Here is a 24,889-nt window from a genome sequence, read left to right on the forward strand (position 1 = left end):
ATTTCAGTCAAATTAATCCACTCTGAACCGAGAATTTAGCGATTGAATTTTGGGCCTACTAAAAGTCGGTACGATAAAATACATAGTCTCGATTATCCATTTCTTGATTTAATCATGCATGAGCGTAGAGCAGCAAATCGGACCTTACTCCAGTAAATATCACAGGCTAGCGATGACCACGAGAGTTGATTATGGTCTGGATAACTTAATTAATGTCTAATTAATAATTTAGATAACATTTCAGGCCTAAAGAAAGACCTGAAATAGGCAGATTTAGCTCTTGCGTAATGTATGTTTAATGTTCGCTAGGTCGCTATGTACAAGCACTGTCTAATGGATATTCTCTACGAAAATGTTATATATTTTACAAGTTTTTTAAAGTGTTTTTATAGGTTCTATTTGATACGATCGATTCGTCCCATGTTCATCGTTATCAGCATTGGGTTGGGGTTTTTTTTTCTAATTAGTGCAGTAGGCTAACGACAAACGTTTTTTTATCTTGATTTGGGAGGCATATAACAACCTGTTTGATATTTAGAAAGATGTTGCTAGGGACGGGGGGGGGGGGGGAAAGGAAATGAAATGGAGTTTAACTTCCTACTGTTCTTTTCCATCTAGGCTAATGAAGATGGGCATACGCCATACAGTGTGATGTAGGGGAAATTGTGGCCGGACTAACCGCTAAGGGATCTTTTACGTACTGGACCTAAGTTTTCTGTCCCTTGCCAGACCCCCCGTACTGCACTACAGGGGGGGGGGGGCATCGGACCCAATACATCAGAATAGGGGCCAGATGTAATTTAATTTTGCGTCAATGGCGACACGGTGGCCCAGTAATTAAAACGGCGCTTGTTCATTCACCAAGGAATTTGGTCATGAATTTTATCATTGTTTGATAATGAGTAATAATGATTAGAGAAGCCTAGTCTAAACTGTGTAGTATTATCACGTTCTATATTGAAATCCATTAGTGTTAATTACCCAACTAATTAGCACCTATATATATATACAATAATATATAAAGTGATAATATGACCACCCGCCATTTGCTCATCTCAACCAATGAACTGTTGTTGCCATCGTATTACAGCATGTACATGTATCTGAAATACCTACAGCTTTAGCCTACACACTCACGTTATAAATAGTGTTGAAAGATTTCAACATTCTGCTATTTTTCTGCTAATAACGTGGCCGGTGCTAATAAGGCCAGTGTCCATATGCTCACCTGAATGGCTGAACCCATAAGAACTTTCTCAAGGGACACCATCCATACACATAGGCCTTTGTCGCATCAACTTTCAACTTTTTTATTTGCATATTACGTCCATTAAGAACATTATACAAAACATACGCATACATAAATATACATGTACATGTATACAAAAATATATTTGACATGGAATAATATATTGGAATAACATGATATAATGAAATGAAAATATAATGAGATATATACATGTACCATTGGGATGATACAATGAAAATATAGCAATGAAAGTATAACAATGAAATGAAAATATGAAGGTGCCCCCCCCCCCCCCTTTTCCTTAAAAGCATGATATGTATACATTGCTACTGCTTTAGCAAGAACATCTGGCGGATTAAAAAGAAACTCAAAAGTTAATTGACAAGATTGTATTAAAGTAATGTAGATATATGTTAAGCGCAAGTTTTCGTATCTGGGACACGGAACAGAAAATGGAATTCATCTTCTACGGTAGAAAGAGAACATTGGGTGCATAACCTTTGGTCAGGTGGAATATTCTTATATCGCCCTCTCTCTATTTCCAGTTTGTGTGAGCTGAGTCGAAGCGATGAAAAGGCGGATTTAAAGTTTTTATTTTTAACCTGCAGAGACCACACTGATCAGCAGTGAATATTCTCTAGGCCTCGACAATCACTGATAAGGATGACATCGATGCGACTTAATGAGCCACAAATATTAACTTATTTCCTCCGACAAATTAAATTCTAAAACATTTTTTTTTGATGTATTAGAAAAATAAATAAAGACGTTTGAAGTATTTGTAGGTCAAAATTATTTCCTATTTAGTGCAAATGGGTATTAAAATGAGTAAAACGTCTCCATTCTGCCCGAACTAGAACGTCTTATGTAAACAATGCACGCGCCATTGAGCCAATGATTGACGCCGCGTGATGGGACGTCACGTGTTAAAGGTGGTCATCTTTTACAGAGATATTAGAAGACTTTCGTAATCCTCTGTGAAACAGATTGGCATCAGACCACTAGAGTTTAATAGGTCCGTGTTTCCAGTCTTAAAGAGCGACACTACAAATATGTATAAATCGAACCATGTAGATGCCATTTCCGACCATTTAGGACCCCAGACCCACCAGATCGAGTCTGCCCAGGAGGGAGCCGTACCCAACCGAAACTTCCCCTAGATCCGCGCCGGAATTCTTTGATTGTTCAAAACTTTACGCCAATAGATAAAGTCAATTTTGTGATAAATCCAAATTTTTTGTTCAGATGTCAATTCAGTAAAACAAAAATGAGAGTAGAATTAGTAAACAAACCAACTTCCGCTTTATCGTTCAAAACAAATATTAATAAATAAAGATACATTACGTAAGATTTATATAAAGCACAACAGTTCTATGGATAACAATTCGAAACTACGCCAGATCTTGTGATAAATTGCAGGGTTAGATCTCTTGACCACGCAACAACCCAGATATATGACTCAATACGAGCGTAGAAAGTAACAAATAAACTAAAAGAATTGGGTTGCCTATATTAGTTTTATTTATTGTACGACTAGCAGGATACCCGGCTTCGCTCGGGGGTCGTAACTCCGAAACCGGAAGTGGTAGACTAACGTCACCTGGCCTATAGTATGTTACTCCCCGGTCCAAGCTACCCCTATACCCCAAGTTTCAGACCTAGTGTAGCCGCCAACCCCGAACAGACAGACAAACGACAGTCACAAATATTAGTATAGAGGGTTTATTGCTCTCTATCCGTTACTATCTGGATAACTAATTTTCATATTCCAAGTCTGTATGGGTAGTTTGTCTAACCTCGTTGGGTTTCTCCTAGTAGTCACATGGTTGCCCCATTATTAGGCGGCTACTGACGACGCAAATATTACTAAAACAAAATATAACAATCAGATTTATTTCAAGTTAAACTGGAGTTGCCTCCCTTACATTAGTGGGTAGCATCTTTCAATGGAAGTCGCATCAACCGTGAATCCAAACAAGAGAATTGGCCAACCGAAAATTGAACAAAATTGTGAGGATGTCAATGGTAATTTTGTGAATTTTTTTGGTCCCCATGGCTTAAGCTGAAGCCTGTGTAACCTGCTACGTACCAAATTGTTTGTTTTGAAGAAGGCATACTTGAACTTATAATGGTCAGTCATCTAATACAGAGATACAAGAAGTCTTGACCAAATAGTACTGTCGGTTTGTTTTTTTTGTTGGGGTTTTTTTTTTTTTGGGGGGGGGGCGGATTTTATTGGGTGGGTGGTGGATTAAGATCTATTTTTTTTTCTAAACATTTATCAACTTGAGTTGATTATTTTGTGAGAGATGGGGTTTAATGTCCACTCGACACAACTAGGTCATTTCGGGACTAACACATGGTTCAATTTTGTTTCAATAATTTGCTTGCATGTAGGGGTCTTTAGGGAGGAAACCGCAGGACCCGGAGAAAATCCTCGAGGTTGGACAGGCGACCCTACCCCTTGTCACGTACAACCGGGGAATCGAAACCATGCCAGTTGACTCAATGACAGACCTTATGATACAGTGAGAACGTGCTATTCATTCGACCATCCAACCCCCCATCTGGGTAATAAGGGTAGGTGGAAAGGCTGCTGTTCAGGTAAAGTTGTCTCCCCTTGCATTGCACGCGTACCATTATAACAAAAAATAGCATGTTAGTCTCTCAAAATGACCGATGTATATCAGCTGATGAGATATTCACAGAAAGAGAAAAATGATGTTTAACGTTCACTCAATGCAAACTAGGTCATTTTGGTACTAACATGTGGTTGAATTTTATTTCAATAATTAGCTAGCACTTATGGGTCTTTAGCAGTGGGAGGACAGCAGAGGACCCGGAGAAAACCCACGAGGTTGGACAGGTGACCCTACTTGTCACGTTCAAGCGGGGAATCGAAACCACGCCACTCGACTCAATGACTGACTTTGTGATTTCACATGTGCAGGCTTTAAACCACTAGACCCGCCCCCTCCTACCAATGAGATGTTCAAACCAAAACCAAAGAGAGAGAGAGAAATGGGGTTTAACGTCCACTCAACACAAACTAGGTCATTTCGGGACTAACATGTTTTTTTAAATTATTGTTATTTTATTTCAATAATTTGCTTGTGCGTAGGGGTCTTGAGCAGTGGGAGGAAACCGGAGGACCCGGAGAAAATCCATGAGGCTGGACAGGCGACCCTACACCTTGTCACATACATCCGGGGATTCGAAACCACGCCAGTTGACTCAATGACAGGCCTTATGATACAGTGCGCACGTGCTAACCATTCGGCCATCCAACCCCACCCCCCTCCCCCAACACCAAAGTGAGATGATATTAGTTTTTTTCTGCACTGACTGGGGATGGGCATACACCAAGCAGTGTGCTATGAGCAAAACTTGTCAGGCAGTCCGTCCTGCACCATTGACAACGGGAAACAGCGCTGGAAAATCCGAGGGCGAACCGGGGACCTCCTGATTAATTAACCAGTGTCTTACTCACTGAGCCACAGTGCCACTCTCCCAATATGAAAGAAAAAAAAAACAACAAAGAAGATTTGTATTCAATTTTGTTTTGTTTTTTATTATTTTATTGCAAAGTGTACATATTAATGATTTCTACTGTGTTTTGGATCTCACCCATTACTGAATTGTTGAGCATGAATTGATGACAATATACACATATAATGATGATGTCATAAGATATTACCATGACTACACATATTCTAAGATATAACAAAAACACTTGTTCATTATTTGACATATACAAATAATCATATTGAAAGTTGGATGTTGCATGTTTCGACATCATTCACACATTGTAATTAGCTAATTTGATGTAAATTCAGGACCAGAGTCATGGTTTATATATATATTTATAATTTCTTTAGGTTCATGAATTTCTTGGAAAATGTTTTTTTACATTAATTAATTAAAGAAACGATAAATAAATGTATGAAACAGTCGTAAAATTTCGATACTGACGTCCAAAGAAATAACTCGTTGATAGATCTCAACCGTCCACACTGACGGAGTAAAAATAATGTTGAGACACGAGATCAAAGTTTGTCGAGTCCAGTTAACCAACACAGATGGCGAGTTTAACCCTATCACCGAGATGGACGCAAGTATTGCCATTTTGCAACGGTCCCGAAAGGATATATATTTGTATACGTAAACACAAAAAGCTAAATTTGACAAAAAAAAGGAAGCCTTTGCAGTTTACTGAGAGATAAAACAAATATAATATTGACAACACCGAAAAATATTTGTAGAAAACTTTTCATTTTTAATAATCTGTCCCAGTTATTATAGCTGCAGTTTAAACCTACATGTAATTAACATTTGTGTATTTTGTGTGTTGCACACAAAAAAATAGGTGTAGTAAAAACTTTAATTGTCGTTTTGTATTAAAAACGTTAATTGTCGTTTTGTATTAAAAACGTTAATTGTCGTTTCGTATTTTAAATTAATTGTAAAAAAAAGTTTAAAATATACTTGACACAAACTAGGTCATTTCAGGACTAACATATGGTTCAATATTATTTCAATAATTCGCTTGCGCGTAGGGGGCCTTAGCAGGGTGAGGACCCGGAGAAAACCCACAAGGTTGGAAAAGCGACCCTACTCCTTGTCACGTACAACCATGACAGCTGACTCAATGACAGACCTTATGATACAATGCACAAGCACTAACCATTCGGCCACCCACCCCCCTTTGAAGAAGGGGAGGGGGGAGTCTTCTAACAGTTGAAAAAGAGCTCCTCTTATTAACTATAAACTGCAACTATAACAAAAGAAACTAGAAATTTATTTTTTTTTTTTCATAATAAAATAAGTTGAGCATACACTGAATGTTAGTATTTTTGTATTTTATTATTATATTTATAAACATTGACTAATTATCTACCATGTATCGTCATCCCCCGACTATTTTAATAAAATACATTTATATAAATACACAGTTAGAAGCAGAGGTAGATAGATGTCGTACTGTCTAGATCTGGTATCGTCCTGGTGTACAGACGTGACGTGACGAGATGCGACGTAATATTACAAATATAACCATATTACACCAATCTCCAAGCACCATTTTATTAGAACTAACCAGGCCTAAAATATTTTCAAGAATCTCAAAATATGATTCGTTGCTGAGGCTTTCGTCCATCTGTAAATATTTGCCAAAATGTCCATTTTTATGAACTTCTGTCAAAGTATATGTGACGGAATGAAATGGGGTTTAACATCCCACTGTTCTGCACCGACTGGGCTAATGAAGACGGGTTTACGCCATACAGTGGGCTATGAGTGACATTTTGCAGGCACTGTGGCATTTCAGCGTGTTTGCCCATTCACGTTAATTAGAGTGTCTTACGACCTCGGCCACTGCAGCTCTCAAAGTGTAAAAAAAGTGCAGTTCCTTCAACAATAACATTTCGAGGCCTCATAAATTGCATCTTGGGGAGAATCTTACTGAATACCTGAGAAAATCGATAAATTTCTTAGGCCCGGTAATTTGTCAGTTTGAAAATTTACATTCGAGAATTCATTCACACCTCATCAAAATTATACAAAAATTTTATTTGGGTCGATTGATATTGTATGCTATACACCAGTTAAATACCGTCCGTACGTGAAACTACAGGCCGATGTTCCATTTCAAACGGCCATAAGATTCATGTTTTTAAAAAGTAAAATTACATTTTAATTTCTTAACCATCCATATATGGTAAGGTAAAAAGACTAGGTGCTTGTTAGAAAAAAAAAATTGAGTCTTGCCTAACGGACAACCACAAGACTGACATTTAATTAAACGCTATACAAAACTTCACACCCACTCTATGTACACATGTTAATACTTCCCATTGGAATGGCTGACATATATATACAGTTTTACGTCTGTCTTCCATGTACACGTTTTTACGATGTTTCCGTGCGCATTTTCGACAGCGACAAAGTCGGTCTAATGCCGATGTATTAGGACCGTTTCCTTTATAACCCTCGAAAATGCGTACATGGACAACAGACTTTACAGCAGAAGAGATGAGTAACTCCCGACCAAAACAAAACAGGAGTTATCTCCCCTTAAGTAAGGTGCTTTTATAATTCGTCTTGTGACTACAATATTGTTATGCTTTTTAAATTAATTAAGCTACAAAACAAACTAAAGAATGTTTATAGTTGGTTCCTCCACGGTCACATACACAATATGTATTATGCCTACAATTTAAATCTCCTCACAATGTTACAAGTTGCCAACACATCGATATTGAAAATACAAGATTTTTGGAAATATTTAAAAAGTACATGTATACAATATTTTTGAAAATATTGAAAAGAAACGGACTATACATATATATCTTTATTTTATAAAATATAAGAAACGAGTTTTATGGTCGTACTTCTTGAGAGAAAAAAATACTAAATCTATAAACTATACAAAGAAAGACACGAAAAAATCTACGATGTGGATAATGATAATATTGGCAAGCGTGGTCCTTGGTTAAAAAATATAAAAAAAAAAGAATAAATCTCCTCGATTTCTTGTTTACAAGATATTTAATTTGACAATTTACAAGTTTAAGGCTTTCTATATATAAATAATATATATCTCTTGGTCTATATACTCCCATGATATTTCTACTTGAATCATTATGAAATGCATAAAATTTTTAAACAAACATAATTCTTTCAACAGCTTATTCCTGTAACTTTTTCTAATAATAACCAAAGATCTTGGGTCTTATTTCATAAAATTCTTAAAATCACAAATTTAAGCTTGACAATCTGTGTTAATCAATTGAGACGGACTATGGTAACCAATGGAGATCAATGGTAGCCAATGGAGATCAATGGTAACCAATGGAGACCAATGGTAGCCAATGGAGACCAATGGTAGCCAATGGAGACCAATGTTACAATTGATTTTATCTATTTTTTGAATCGAGACCCAGATTATCGCCCCTTCCTGCCAACTGGTCAGTTTTATTATATCATTCACACACAAGAAGTACTATCAATTATACATACACATTAATAGAAAATATATTTACAAGACAAATGGCAGAAAAAATCAGGTGGGAGGGGTGGGGTCGCTATCATATATAATTCCTGATCTGTATAGAAAACTGACCATTAAAATAATTAGCGTTCGTTCTTAATCTCTTCTCACAAAAATATTTGACTAGTTTAAGACAATGACTCTTATACTACATTAACCTTACAACTAATCAAGTTAGGACATTTAAAAGGGAATGGAACGGGAGTGGGGGGGGGAACTCTCGTAAATGCAACTCAACCAAATAAACGTCCATTTTCCTTAAAACTAATCAAGTTAGGACATTTAAAGGGGAATGGAACGGCGGGTGGGGGGACTCTCGTAAATCCCCCTCAACCAAATAAACGTCCAATTGACAGTATCCCACACTACTAATAGGTAATTTGACGTGTTATATTCGATCCACCCCTTTAGGTATTTTAAAATGAAAGTCTTTATTGAAGACCTTAAACCAACTAAATCGTTACATATGCACCAAAAACTTTGATTTAATCAATTTAGTTTAATTCATTAATTACTTATTGACTGATTGGCTAGAATGATATGGTAATTATATCATTGAATTCTGAATGACCTCTTTTGTTCCCATCGTAGGTAATTTATATATATACAATAAACACGATGCACACTGCATAGGTGCAATAATCGGGCCAATAGTCACCGGTCTTACATTAGCTAAAGTTTCATTTCATATAGATTATCACTCAATTTCATCATTCTAAATTATTATTATTAACAAATAAATCGTGATGCGCTTAATAGTCCAGCAAATTATTATTATTCATATACAAATCGTATACCATGTTAAATAGAAGTCCAGCACAGTCGACTTAACGATGACCAAAAAAATTATTAATCACAAATAAATCATGAGGCACGGGTCGACTGTACCAAGATCTAAAAATATGCAGTTCAAAGGATGAATTCTGCAAAACGGAGAGCTTGAGGTATCGTGGGTCTATATCTAGTATTAAAAGGTTTTTACGATGCAAGCTTTCACGGGCTGGGAGCTACAGTAAATACCCTGAGAAAATCAACATTAGCTAATGAAAGAACGTTTCACATAGTCCTTAGTACTTTGCATTGTCAGTGAGTTTTAAACATATACATTTAAACTAAAGTTCATTTTCACGTGAAGCCATGGGCCTCAATAATACATAAAACACATACAAAATACCAATATAAGGCCATAGAAAAACAAAATATTCTGATTCACGGATAATTCTGCGTCGCTTTAATAAAAAGATGCTTGACCTGTTTATATTTCACAAACTAAAGACAGCCTCACGAATTACCGCACGGAAATGTTTTCTCTGAGTTACACACGGTAACAAAGGTAGAAATGTACCGTAGGCTCAATTATCAAATATGAAACCTGATAATGGTAAATGACAGTCATAAAAGATACTGGATAATCATACAATCACTTAACGTGATGAGGTGAAATGACGTGATGTTTATGAGATGTCATTTAGACCAATAGCGATACCGTGACACCCATCTGCGGAATCAGAATATTTGTTTTGGTATGGTTTTTATCAGTCACTACTACTATAAATACATTCTTTTATTTTATAAACAACCCATTCATACCATATATAGAATATACTACACACTATAATAATAATAATAATTATTACCCCTGAAAGTGAAAGTAGATCAATTTGCTTGTTGTTTTAATTACTGGTCCGTATCCTTGACAACCATTGGAAGGTTTTAATAATTTAATACATATTCCAGAAGAAAAATCTAAGAGACCATCACAGAGATTTCCACCCCTTCAGATGACAAATGAACCAATCTGTACATTTCATTTGTGTACATTGAAGGCCAATCTGATTACAATACAGATCTATATTTCGTTTCGTTTTTTATAATTTTCATGGCTTCTACTACATGAAGATCTGACCAGTTGTAGTGGAAGGTCGCGTCAGATGTCGTACAAGCAGCTTTTGACCCTATGATGTCAGACATTTGATTAACCAATCAGCACTGATGTTTCTAGTGGATTACCCACACTTCCGTGCACCACAAGCCAAAAGCTTGCCGTAACAGATCTTTTCATTGACTAATCCCTCACATCATCCAGTACACATCAATGATAACAACTCTTCCAGATCCTAGTGTAGTAAAGACAAGTAAAAACGAAATTTTGAACTATAAATTAACGACACGAAATAAGATCTGTGTTTTAAATAAATTGTTTGAAGGCGTGTTTATTTTAAGCTTTGCGACAAGACTCCTTTCACCAAGAATACTGTAGAGATCAATGCAAACAAACATGCCATCACAAAAAGTTCTAATATATTTTTATTTCATATCTTGTCTGATACCCGATGCCAGTAAAATCGTGGCAAAAGTCAAATAAATATTGTACTCGTGAACATTCAATCTGTAATGGTTTCAACTTCTTTAATTTGGGATTTAAATTTAGAGTTTAGATTTATCAAAATTAACCCTTATTTGTACCCCTGCGCACCAATGAGGTCATGACCTTTTAATTCATTAGATACATAGTATCATTTATTGGAATTTACGTTAATAACAACTGGCTTATTCACGAAAACTAAAATTAATTAAGTAATTGCATTGGCCAGAAGTTAACCATTTGATACAAATTTTAATTTTGACCAATGAAATGCCTGCTTTCTAAAATATTAATCTAGCCTTTCCAATGGCCAAAAGTTACAATTTTGATACAAATTCTAAAAATAATTTAGCTTCAGTTTACGAGAATAACATGCCTGGTTGTTGTAGACTACATATTTTTTCAAGCGTCTGGTTGGTGTAGACTACATACAAATATATATATGTCAACACACAGTGATGAACTCGGAACCCAATAAAAACACAACCAATCCCTTGACCCTCGTCAGTCACAAAATATATATATATATTTACATTTCCTACAAACAGGCTAACCATAAACAGTCCAAATATTTTCACCCAAAAAAAAAAAGAAAAAGAAAAAATCCTTCACCATGTTATAGTAAGACACACCTACAGACAAAATTCTCCGTAAATCTGTACACAGGATTAATATTTCATATATCACAACATTCAACCTACTAACTTCGGGCCTCGTATTATTTCCAATTTTAACATTTCACGTTACACTGACAACTCCTTGCTTGAATTACCTTATAACATGACACTATCATTTCACAGACAAAGTACATCTTCTTCGCTTTCTTTCTGTTTTCTCACATTTCAGGGTAGGAAATGAGTGGGTTACTATTTCGCTGTTCCGTTAAGAAATATCATTAGTGCGTCTCGTGAATTGTGTATTACTAAGGCCTCCAATTCAAGGAGTCAGAGTTCGTAACGTAAAATATTAATAACAGCCTCTTCTAAGTTACTACATAAAATTCAAATAAACAATCCTAAAATTAAAAATCTTGTCTGGAGTGATCCTAGTAACGTGGGAAAGATGCCTTTTCTTCTCGGTCTTCCTTTGCCATATTTAATCCATCATCACCATGGATACCGGTAGGCCTACAACAAGTCTTGCGGATATTAAGAACTCTCGCGAAATATTCACACACGCAAAACCAGATGACATTAATAATCTGAGCAATATGAATAAACAAAAAAAAAACAGCACCTTCACTTGCTCTCTATTTTAAATATCCACCAATTGAATCTGTCCTTATGACATAATAGTCAAAATAACCAATCAAAACATTCATTATAAATGTCTATGGCTTTGCGTAGCAACGGTTCATTACATGGCTGATGTGCCAAGTCTATACTGGCGTGATATCCATTTTTGAACTATTTTTGGTTTCATTCACCGTCTTTCATTTTTCACTGTGGTTGAAGATTTGGATTAAAAGACACGACACAATTCAGTTTTCAGTCCGTTATCAACCACGATCTACATTTGTTTAACGAGCCAATCAGCAGTGATTTAACAACCATACGCTAAATTTGATCCTCTTGCTGATTTATTCGAAGTACTGGAACCTTGTTGAGAATGACTTCTGGCCGTTTTTCGACCTTTCACACTGAAATTATGAAACAAATATCAGGTTAAATTCAAGATAGTCATGAACATAATTCGTGAAAACCCAAATGCTAACGATCTTTTTAACGAACCCCACAACATGTTTCCACAGTTTTTCAACTTAAGACCAAGACAATTGGGATTTTGAATTTACACTATTTATCAAAAATTACAATAAGTTTAAAAAAAAAAAAAATTGTAATTTAAAGATACATTAGTTAAGAGTTTAATAAAGATTTGGTCATTCTTGCTATAATAATTCAAAAATAGATGATAAAAAAAGGAAATTTCATTCAAATTACTTCACTCTGAACCAAATTATCACTGTACTTTTAACAAGATGTGTGCATAGTGGTAACCAGGGCACTGGTATATTTGCGACTTAGTCTCCCTTTCCCATTTTTAAATTAAATTTTTAAATGGCGAACTGTTCTAATCTAGTTAAAATCTTGAGTATCCGATGCCATCGAGAGTTGATTATGGTCTTGTTTTGTTAATAAATGTCTCATTAATAATTTAGATAACATTTCAGGCCTAAAGAAGGACCTGCAATAGGCAGATTTAGCTCTTGCATAATGTATGTTTAATAATAAAAATAAGTCAGAGAAAAGATACAAGACCTGATCAAGTATGACTGCCTAACTTACTTCTGGAACGTTTTAAAGGAGAGGGAATTAGGATTTAAACACAGAGGCACTCGTTTGTTTTTCTGTTGTTGCTCGGATATAAATTTGTGGAGTTTTTCTGAAAAGAAAAATACAAGTTTCAACAGAAATGAAATGAAAATAAATGGGGTTTTATGTCCTACTGTTCTGCTCTGACTGGGCAAATTTAGATGGGCGTACGACATGCAGTGTGCTATTACAGAAATTTTACCCGGATAGCGCCACTATTGCCTGATCTGATATCGAATTCCAACTGACAAGGGCTCTTTTACGTGCGCCAATGTGTACACAAGACCTCAGTATTTCGTCACATCCGAAAGACTTTCTCCATTGACAACATGGAACAATGCCAGAAAATTCTGACACACTTTTTCGCTCAATACTTGAATCTAACACGGGACCACCAGGTTAGCGAGCCAACATCTTACTCATTGAGCCACTGCAACTCTCTCCTTTTCACGGCAAGGTAGAACTATTATCATCCCATATAATAAATAAATAATTATTCGCTCACCTTTGACCTTTGAAACAGACGTTAATTCATCTTCAAATGTATAGCTAAAAGGCGAGGAGCACACTGGATCAAACTCAGTGGTATAATGTCGGCCATTGGCAGAGTTTGTACAACATTTACACATACAAGAATGATACCTTAATCGACCTTCATCTAAGAAGGGATGAGCTAATGCATCACTTGCACTTATCCTTTTATCCTGAAAATAAAAAAACAAAACATATTGAAATGAAACTGGGTTTTTAACATCCTACTGTTCTGCAACGAGAGAGAGAGAGAGAGAGAGAGAGAGAGAGAGAGTTTAACTCCACACAAACTAGGGCATTTCGGACTAACACATGGATCAATTTTATTTCAATAATTCGCTTGCGCATAGGTTTTTTTTTTAGCAGTAGAAGGAAACCGGAGAAAACTCACGAGGTTGTACAGGCAACCCTATTCCTTGTCATGTACAACCGGGGAATTGAAACCACGCCAGGTGACTCAATGACAGACCTAATGATACAACACGCACAAGCGAACCATTCAGCCATCCCCCTAACCCAAGAGAGAGAGAGAGAGAGAGAGAGAGAGAGAGAAATGGGGTTTAACGTCCACTCGACACAAACTAGGTCATTTCGGGACTAACACATGGTTTAATTTTATTTACATAATTCGCTTGCGCGTAGGGGTCTTTAGCAGTGGGAGGAAACCGGAGGACCCGGAGCCAAGAGAGAGAGAGAAAGGGAGAGGGTGGGGTTTAAGGTCCACTGGACACAAACACCTCTTGTATGTGACATGTGACAAGGAGTATGGTCCTGTCCATCCATACAAAATTTTGTTTCCTCCCACTGCTAAAGACCCGTAGGTGGAAGCGAATTATAGAAATAAAATTTAACCATATGTTAGTTCTGAAATGACCTAGTTTGTGTCAGTGGATATTAAACCCCATTTCTCTCTATTTTTATTAGGGGTGAAATGAGGCCAGTCCATATTTATGTGTGACAAGAGAGTCAACTTTTATTCTGCCATATTGTTCCTTTAATAAAATATTCTCTGTGTCTCAAGCAGACACATCAGATGTTTATCAAAGAAATTCAATCAAATTCCATCTTGTTAAGTTCTCTTTATAAAACAAAAAAAAACTCTGTCAATAATTCACAAATAAATGTTTCTAAATTTCCATTGGTTGTCTGTCGACATCGATTTCATAATAGCACAAGATTCAAATTATTTGATCACTGAAGCGCGTTAATGTTGTATGCTTTTAATTCTATCGTTCAAAATCCTGACCCAGACAAAATAAAAATCAATTGTTTTGCTATCATCAATGTGCGGTGTACGATTTGCAATCTGAGTAGTTTTGTGTTGTTGCAATTGTTTTACGAATGCTGATTATGCAGCAGACGTGAGTTAATGAAGTTAAATTAGTTCCTGACATGAAAGAATATCAAAATCTACTTGTATCTCTTCGCTCTATTTGTTTTTATGCACGAAACCAGTTCTATTTGTTAAATCTGATTTAATTAGAGGGAGAGAGAGAAAGAAATGGGGTTTAACGTAAACATGACACATACTAGGTCATTTCGGGACTAACATATGGTTCAATTTTATTTCAATAATTCTCTTGCGCGTAGGGGTCTTTTTAGCAGTAGTTGTCACGTACAACCTGGGAATCAAAACCACACCAGTTGACTCAATGACAGACCTTATGATACAGTGCACACACACTAACAATTCGAACATCCAACCCCCCTGCATTAGTTCTATTGTTAAATCTTAGTTTCAAATCTTAGTTAAAGTTCCTCAGATCTTCAAACACCAGGGCCCTTATTCACGAAAACTTAAACTAAGATACAATCAAAATTTTAAGAAATACTGCAATTCGATTGGCTGACCAGTAAAATCAATTTGTATATATATTTAATGTAGTTGCAGTATTTCTTAAAATTCCGGTTGTAACTTAGTTTAAGTTTTCGTGAATAAGGGCCCAGGTATTTTTACCTGATTACATCAGATTTATTAAAACATTTATAAATCATTGTAGACAGTAGACAGGAAGAAAAAAATAGAGTTTAATATTCTCTCGACACAACCTAGGTCATTTTACGACTAACATATGCTACAATTTGTGAAATAGCTTTAATATCAATTCCACACAAACTAGGTCATTTCACGACTAACATATGCTACAATTTGTGAAATGGGTTTAATATCAACTTGACACAACCTCGGTCATTTCACGACTAACATATGGTACACTTTGATTACATTTGCTTGCTCGTAGTGGTCTTTAGCAGTGGGAGGAAACCAGAGGACTCAGAGAAAAACCACGAGGTTAGGCAGTCCACCCTACTTCTTGTCACATTCAATCTGGGAATCGAAACCACGCCACTTGACTTATGATCTCAAGTGTCTACGATAGACCATTCGCCCACCCAACTCCCCCAGTTTTCCTGGAACATAGTCTGGCAAACTCAGTGATCCCAAGCCTTGAATTCACACTTTGTCAGATATAATCTCTCTCGTGTCTGTCATATTGTAGTGTCAGACATTTTATCAGATAGCATTAAAATCCCTATTTCCAGCCCTGAGGGAACCAATCGAAATTTATTTCAAGAAATTTTAAATATGCACAAATTTAACGACAGGTACTAGTTCAGTTGTGTCGGACATTTTATCAGATAGCATTAAAATCCCTATTTCCAGCCCTGAGGGAACCAATCAAAATTTATTTCAAAAAATTTTAAATATGCACAAATTTAACGACAGGTACTAGTTCAGTTGTGTCGGACATTTTGTCAGGTAGCATTAAAATCACTATTTCCAGCCCTGAGATAACCGATCGAAATTTATTTCAGGAAATTTTAAATTAAGTACTTACGGGATCGAAAACCAGCATTCTACATAATAAATGAACAGCTTCGTGCGTGGCCTGATTGGATAGTGTATATAAAGCAGCTAATGAAGGATGTTTATGAGCTTGTCGAAGAATATGAGCCTTAGCACCCTCACATGCTGTTTTCATATCATGTAGAGCAGGAGTTCCGAGTAAATCCGTAATGAGATCAAGCTAAAAATAAACAAAAAATAAAAAATTATAAATGACATGCGGGAATTAAATTGTTATTATTATTATAGTATATATTTATAGTGCGCCCTTTCATATAATATGTTCAAGGGCACTTTACAAAGTGACAATTTAATCATAAATAAACAACAAGATTATGGACATGTTGACAGTTAAATATGAAAAATAGCGAGGTGCACCTATTATTCTATATTTAGAGCATATGCTTCATGACATACAAAATACATGTAGTTTAAAGTCTATTCAAAAATAAAGGGAATGGAAGCTTTTTGACGCTATTTCCTTAAGCTAATACAAGACTTCTGATGACCTAATTCTTGCCTCCATTAAACCCAACTAAAATGAGAGAGCACGAGAGAAACTAGGTCATTTCGGGACTAACACATGGTTCAATTTGATTTCAATAATTCACTTGCGCGTATGTGTCTTTAGTAGTGGGAGGAAACCAGAAACCCAGAGAAAACCCACGAGGTTGGACAGGCAACCCAACTCCTTGTCATGTACAAGCAAGGAATCATCTTTAAAAAAATAATCTAACCTAAATGACATTACATACAGAATTATCTGATGTGTGACTATGATGAAGACATCTGGATGGGTTTACGATCAACTTATAAATATAATCAAATGAGTGCTATATAATCCCTGTGTCATGATATTTGGTGATTAGAATCATTAAGTGAAGCAAGATTAACTTTTATCAAGGATGGCCATAAAATACAAACAAAGCCTAGTAAAAATATTGAAATCATTGTAAATAAAGGTTGTATTTTCTTTTATTTATGTTTTTTTGAACACAGGTAGTCGAGTCACATGTAGAAATATTTATAATATGTTGTCATGGTTATTTGTATTTATGTTTTTTGAACGCAGGTAGTAAAATCACATATAGAATTATTTATATGTCGTGATGGTTATTTAGTTCTATTTTTAATTCTTACTTCTTTATTTATCCCTATAAACAGTATACACCCACCACGCATACCAACAACTTAATAATCTGTTGGGTTTTTTTTTATCAAAACATAATATTTTGATTTAATTCTATTTTTAACTGTTACTCCTCTTATATTATCCACATAAACAACCTCCACACCCCATCGAGAAACAAGGTTTAACATCCAATCGACTCAATAATTCGCTTACGCATAGGGGTCTTTAGCAGTGGGAGGAAACCGGAGGACCCACGAGGTTGGACAGACGACCCTACTCCTTGTCACGTTCAAGTGGGGAATCAACTCCATGCCACTTGACTCAATGATGCACACGTTAAACCGCTAGATCACGCATTCTTCCCCACCCCCACAAATACGTACAATATAATAATTTGTTGGGGGGGCTTTTCATAAAAACATAATATCTAAAGATACATTATGTAAGATTTAGATAAAGAACTGATCATTCTTGCTATGATAGTTCGAAAACAGATAATGTAAAATGAATAATTTGAAAATTTCATTCAAATTACTCTATTGCAAGCGAAGATATTAGCCTTTGAAGGTTTGACAGACGTGTGCAATAATTTCAACCACCGTACTGGTTGATCGAAGCTAAGTCTCGGTCCTCCATATTTGATTAAATCAAAATATCGCTGAACCATTCTAATCTATTTAATATCGAGAAATCTGATGCCATCGAGAGTTGATTATGGTCTGGATAAGTCGATTAATGTCTAATTAATACTTTAGAAAACATTTCAGGCCTAAAGAAAGACATGCAATAGGCAGATTTAGCTCTTGCATAATGCATGTTTAATAAAAGATAAATTTCCTTTTTAAAATTAGTCATTAACTATTTTATTTAAATTACAGTGTTAGTCATGATTTAAATCTTAAATTATTTCAGAATTAATTTATCAAGAATAATTATAAATCAAGAAAATTAAAAAAAACAACAACATCTCCAATTTTTTGTGTATATTATGATACAATCTCAAAATATCTGATAAAATGCAAATGTATTCACACAAATTTTAATCCTCGGCTGTGTATTCATTTTTTTCGATTCTTCTGACATAAAAAATAAATAAATCTTTTTATCAATAATTAAAAACATTAAATTAATTGTTATTAAGTATAAGTACAAAAGATTTATTATAAAATTTATTTTGTTGAAAGAAAAAAAATATACAGTAATAAATTTTATGTTAAAGATACCTTATGGGAGATTAGATAAAGAGCTGGCAGTTCTCACTATAATAGTTAAAAACTAGATAGTGTAAAGGGAATTTGATGAAAATTTCAGTCAAATTGATCTACTCTGAACCGAGAAATAAAGCGATTGAAATTTCAGCCTAGCCTCGATCATCATTACTAAAGTCGATACGATAAAAACCATTTCATGATTAAATCATGAATGAAAGTTGAGCAGCAAATCAGATCCTAATCCAAGCGATGCCATCTAGAGTTGATTATGGTTTGGATAAGTTAATTAATGTCTAATTAATAATTCAGATAACATTTCAGGTCTAAAGAAAGACCCGCAATAGGCAGATTTAGCTCTTGTATAATGTATGTTTAACAGTTTTGTTGAGAAAAATGTTTCTAACACCAACCAACCTTATAATAGAAATGGGGGTTCAACGTCCTACTTTTCTGCACTGACTGGGCTAATGAGAGAGAGAAATGGGGTTTAACGTCCACTCGACACAAACTAGGCCATTTTGGGACCAACATATGGTTTAATTTTTTTATTTCAATAATTCGCTCGCGCGTAGGGATCTTTAGCAGTGGGGGGAAACTGGAGGACCCGGAGAAAACCCACGAGGTTAGACAGGCAACCCTACTCCTTGACACGTACAACCGGGGAATCGAAACCCCGCCAGTTGACTCAATGACAGACCGTATGATACAGCACGCGCTTGCTAACCATTCGGCCATCCAACCCCCCGAGTGGGCTAATGAAGACTGGTATACAGTAAACAGTGTGCTATGACCGTGTGTAAATGATAAAGTCCTACTTGTCTGCATCGACTGGGCTAATGAAGAATTACAAGAATTTAACTTGTCACATCAGATTAAATTAAAACAATTCAAACTTTCATTTTGACCTACATCAATGATTTAATTACTTCTCTCCATTATTTTATTCTGAACCTATCAATAGATTTTGAGTTTGGCCTGTGGCAGTACTCCATTAGACATACACCAATTAATACCTTTTGAGTCAGGCCTATTATTCCATGTTGCAAGGAAGGTCTATTATTACATGTTGCAAGGAAGGCCTATTATTCCATGTTGCAAGGAAGGTCTATTATTCCATGTTGCAAGGAAGGCCTATTATTCCATGTTGCAAGGAAGGCCTATTATTAAATGTTGATAGTTTTGTAAGAAATATATATTAAAACAGTAGAAAAGATTAATTATTATTGCGAGGAGAAGGCAGAAGAGAATTAATTATCTTGGGGTTAGGGTAATATTTGAGATATGGACAGATGTTTTTATATATTCCTTCGATATCATCAACAAAAGATTCGCATTCACCCATTATTATCAGTTATCAGCTGTTCGTTGGGAGGCCATATTATACACGCCAGCTTAGCCAGAACTAATTATGCGAAATCACAAGACTCTTGCACTAGCCATTAAGGAAATTACTAATCCTACTATCTCACGTTAATGGAATCAATCGGAGCCCTGCAGCCATTTTTCTCAAATTTCCGACAAAGCTCAACGACTCACAGAACAGAACAAGAGTACCAGAAGAGAGTGAGAGAGAGAAAAAAAAATATGCTGGAGGTTTGCTGAAAATACATGCTGTATAGAATGTGTCTGAAGCCTACTTATTAATTATTTCTCGTTCGAACATTCTTTGTCTTTTAGCCTCAAGATATAAATGGAGATTTTTGTGTGTAGAAGTTTGTTATTTGTGTCGGCAGTGAACCTATAGAATAACGTTCATGTATTGTCTATAGAAGACAAAAGACACTATAAAAACTTAAAACTATGAAATATAAATTACACAAATAATAATTCAAATTATTTTTCATTCCTATTCAAAAAAAAAAAAAAAATTTGAATTTAATTCAATTCATTCTCTAGCGGATTTTTAATTCAATGCGTCTACAACAGACTTGAATTAAAGTACTTTCAGCCTTTCATAATTCACACAATAAAATAATAAATCAAGTCCTTTTTTCTCATTAATCAGGGAATATTTTTGTATGACGGTGTCGAGATTTTGGTGAATGACAATAAAAGATGGAGATTATATTAAGAAATATTTTGTTTTATTAGTTGCGGAGGGATATAAAAGGTCTATAGAGCTCGATTTATATGGTCTATCAGACAATAAGCTTATTAACGTCCAGGGCAGTAGTCTTATTGAGGAGATCGAACCCAACCAACGGCACAGCATATTAAGACAACACATCCGTTAATAATAACCCTTCATACCCCCGGGACAATAAAACAAAGATGGGGGGAAAATCCCTGTCATTTTGACTCTTCTTAACTCCTGGTCGACCTTTGACCTGGAGGACATGTTACCATGGGAACTATTAACATAATTGATTGATAGTAAAGAGAAGAGGAGGGAGTCTTTGTTTCTGGTCCGAGTTGACTCATTGTTCCGGGGGAAAACATGTCATACAATTCACCCACATCATTCGACAACAGAGACGACTGCAAATCTCTGATAAAGCTAATAACTAAAGCCCCCCTCTTTTTTTCTACGATATTTTTTTTTTTTTGAACAAATAAACTGACAGATTGATTTTTTGCGACGGTATGAATGCCACGTCTGATAATGCAGATGAGTAAACACTAATAACAAGACAATGACATCGTATGAATGTACGGAACACGAATCTGTCAAAACTCCCGTCTAAATGTATTCTTCACAACTATTGTTCCATAAATAAACAATCGTCAGACTTCAAATTAAATATTGGTTCTTTTTTTTTTTTATATCTTATTAAATCTATAAATAACTTTATATTTACAAACACAAAATAGAATATAAATAATTAAGATATTATAACAGTTTAAACTCTGGAGAGAGAGAGAGAGAGAGAGAGAGAGAGAGAGAGAGTAACTTCCACTGACACAAACTAGGTCATTTTGGGACTAACATATGGTTCAATTTTATTTCAATAATTCACTTGTGCGTAGGGGTCTTTAGCAGTAGAAGGACCTGGAGAATATGCACGAGGTTAACAGGCGACTCTACTCCTTGTCACGTACAACCAGGGAATCAAAACCATGCCAGTTGACTCAAACACAGAGCTTATGATACAACAGGTGCATGCTAACCATTCGGTCATTCAACCCCATTGAATATTGTCAAGCACCGGTCCATATCTTTCTATAACATTACACTGTAACATTGGTACCATTTAATCTTGCGTTAATAGCGTTAATTTCTACTCTGTGTCCAATTATTCATAATTGATTATTGATGTATAATGTTTAATATTTGTACAGGGGTCAAAACTGTGCTTTTAGAATGAAGATTCCAATAGATCACTGGTCTGACATTTTAAATTTTGTAAAATATTTTAATTATTTCAAATTTCATTTTATTGTAATCTTATTTTAAAGAATGGATAGTTTTATTGAGTTGAAAATAAGTAAAAAGTTCATATTATCTATTCTTAAATAGATAATCTGAAATTTGGATTTTTTCAAATTCTATTTGATTGTAACTTTATTTTATTTTTAAATGGATAGTTTTATGCATCAAATTTATTGCAAAAATAATTATTTATCTTAGATAAAATTGACAAAAAATAGAGGGTTGAAAAAAGTTTAGAAGTAATCTAGATTATCAATATAGAAAATCTTGGCTCGATACAGTCTTGAGATTGATGTTCCTGGATATAAATAAGAGAGAGAAAAATGGGGTTTAACGTCCACTCAACACAAACTAGGTCATTTGAGGACTAACAGATGGATCAATTTTATTTCAATAATTTGCTTGCGTGTAGGGTTTTTACCGGAGGACCTGGAGAAAACCCACGAGGTTGGACAGGCGACCCTACTCCTTGTCACGTACAACCAGTGTTTAGAAACCACACCAGCTGACTCAATGACTGACCTTATGATACAATTCGCACATGCTAACTATTCGACCATCCAACCGCTCTCTGGATAGATATAAAGATGGTGGCCTGGATATATCGAAAGATAGTAATGTTAACTTTTGGATAAATAAGTTTTTTGTTTTTAGCAACTCTACTTCTGGAAAATCAAAGCAGAGTAGCCGTAAATTTTGAATAAATAAATTATTTTGTTTTCAGCAAGTCTAGTTTTTATCATTTGATCCAAAAATCAATATTTGTCTTTTATTCGGAGACCTTTCCAGAGATGTTCAGCAGCACGATGCACTCAACAACTTTTACAATTTTAAAAAAATTTTTTTTACATAACCTTTGCCGATCAGATTGCAGCCTACTAAAAACTAATAATAAAAAAAAAACTTGTTATCTGGGATAGAAATGAGCTGAACGTAGATTGGCTGTAATCATATTCCGTTATTGCATGATGGTTTATATGTACGTACGGAAAACGAGTAACTGTAGTTTATTTATTATTAATGTATCCTCTTCTAAATCTACAAGTGTACGATTCTACTGGACGAGATGGCCATGCGATACGTCTATAAATAAAATAACGGGAATGGATCATATTTCTTCTCTTTAAAGATGCATTATGTAAGAGCTAAATCTGCGTCCGGTCTTTCTTTCGGCTTAAGATGTGATGAGAGAGAGAGAGAGAGAGAGAAAGAGAGAGAGAGAGAGAGAGAGAGAGGTTTAACATCCACTCGACTCAAACCAGGTCATTTCGGGACTAACACATGGGTCTAGTTTTTTATTTCAATAATTTGCTTGCGCGTAGGGGTCTTTAGCAGTAGAAGGAAACCCGAGGACCCGGAGAAAACCCACAAGGTTGAACAGGCGACCCTACTCCTTGTCACGTACAACTGGGGAATCGAAACCACGCCAGTTGACTTAATGACAGACCTTTTTTTGATTAAAGTTCTTTTTCTAACAAGTCTGACAGAAAGTTTTGCACGTTACTAATTTTAACTGATAATCTTTCAGCATAATTTTTAAGGTTTTAACTTCAATGATATCAATGCCTTTAATTTAATTGTGTACACGTATAAAATTTAGTTTTTTCACATTATTTGAATTGATATTATGACTTGATAACTAGATCTATTGAGTCGAACCCAGGTGAATGTTTTAACCACACCCAGTTTGTCACCTGGTGTAAAACCTCTTCTATTGATTGAAATTTTTATCAATTAAAATATAAACTCAAACTTATTTCATGATTTAAATAAAACCCAAACTTACTTCATGATTTAAATAAAACCCAAACTTACTTCATGATTTAAATAAAACTCAAACTTACTTCATGATTTAAATAAAACCCAAACTTACTTCATGATTTACATAAAACCCAAACTTACTTCATGATTTAAATAAAACCCAAACTTACTTCATGATTTAAATAAAACCCAAAATTACTTCATGATTTAGATAAATAGAATAATAAAAAACTTTCCTATCATGGATTTTAACTTTCAAATCATGTGAGAACAAAAAAATTGTATTTATAAAAAAAACTCTACTCAAACGTTTATAGTTTAATTTTCAATATCTATCAAGAGTTTTATATTATGAATTTAAATATAAAAAATATAACATTATTAAACATACATTATGTAAGAGCTAAATCTGCCTATTGCAGGTCTTTATTTAGGCCTGAAATGTTATCTAAATTTTTAATTAGACATTAATTAACTTATCCAGACCATAATCATCTCTCAATACCATTACATGTATTAGCCTGCGATATTTCCTGGATTAGAATACATTTTATGACGGATAATTAAACGTAAAAATGGATAAACAAGACTATATTTTTTATCGTACTGACTTTAGTAATGACGACCGAGGCTAGCCTAAAATTAAATCACTAATATCTCAGTTCAGAGTGAAGCAATTTGACTGAAATTTACAGCATATGTTTCCATTATCTATTTTTTAACTACCGGGTATTATAGCGAGAACTGCCATCTCTTTATCTTATCTCCCATAATGACCCTTTAAAGATACATTATGGGAGATAAAATAAAGAGATGGCAGTTTTCGCTATAATAGTTAAAAACTAGATAGTGTAAAGGTAATTTGCTGAAAATTTCAGTCAAATTGATCCACAATGAGCCGAGAAAGAAGCGGGTGAAATTTTTTCGCATAGTCTCGGTCATCATTACTAAAATCATTAATATAAACAGCATAGTCTCGATTATCCACTTTTTTTATTTAATTATCAATGGCCGTTAGCGGCATATAGGAATCTAATCCAGCCAACATCCAAGGCTAGCCTTGAC

At 35.0% G+C, this 24,889-nt stretch overlaps 1 protein-coding gene across 2 annotated transcripts in view; it reads right to left on the reverse strand.

Moving 5' to 3' along the window:
* Positions 1 to 10,586: 10,586 nt before the first annotated feature.
* The window catches only part of LOC126823238 (serine/threonine-protein kinase NLK), a 59,688-nt gene continuing 45,385 nt past the window's right edge, over positions 10,587 to 24,889 (reverse strand). Inside the window, exons 7-10 of one of the 2 annotated variants that reach the window (XM_050551942.2) lie at positions 16,343 to 16,531; positions 13,480 to 13,678; positions 12,948 to 13,044; positions 10,587 to 12,301 (exon numbers count right to left, since the gene is read on the reverse strand). In XM_050551942.2, coding sequence (XP_050407899.1) covers positions 12,205 to 12,301; positions 12,948 to 13,044; positions 13,480 to 13,678; positions 16,343 to 16,531 — 582 coding nt within the window. In that variant the 3' untranslated portion in view covers positions 10,587 to 12,204. Of the gene's footprint in view, positions 12,302 to 12,920; positions 13,045 to 13,479; positions 13,679 to 16,342; positions 16,532 to 24,889 lie in introns of both variants that reach the window. The other variant, XM_050551943.2, reaches the window with a different exon arrangement.

The sequence above is a fragment of the Patella vulgata genome, chromosome 6 (genome assembly GCF_932274485.2).
Source record: "Patella vulgata chromosome 6, xgPatVulg1.2, whole genome shotgun sequence".
NCBI classification, from domain to species: Eukaryota; Metazoa; Mollusca; class Gastropoda; family Patellidae; genus Patella; species Patella vulgata.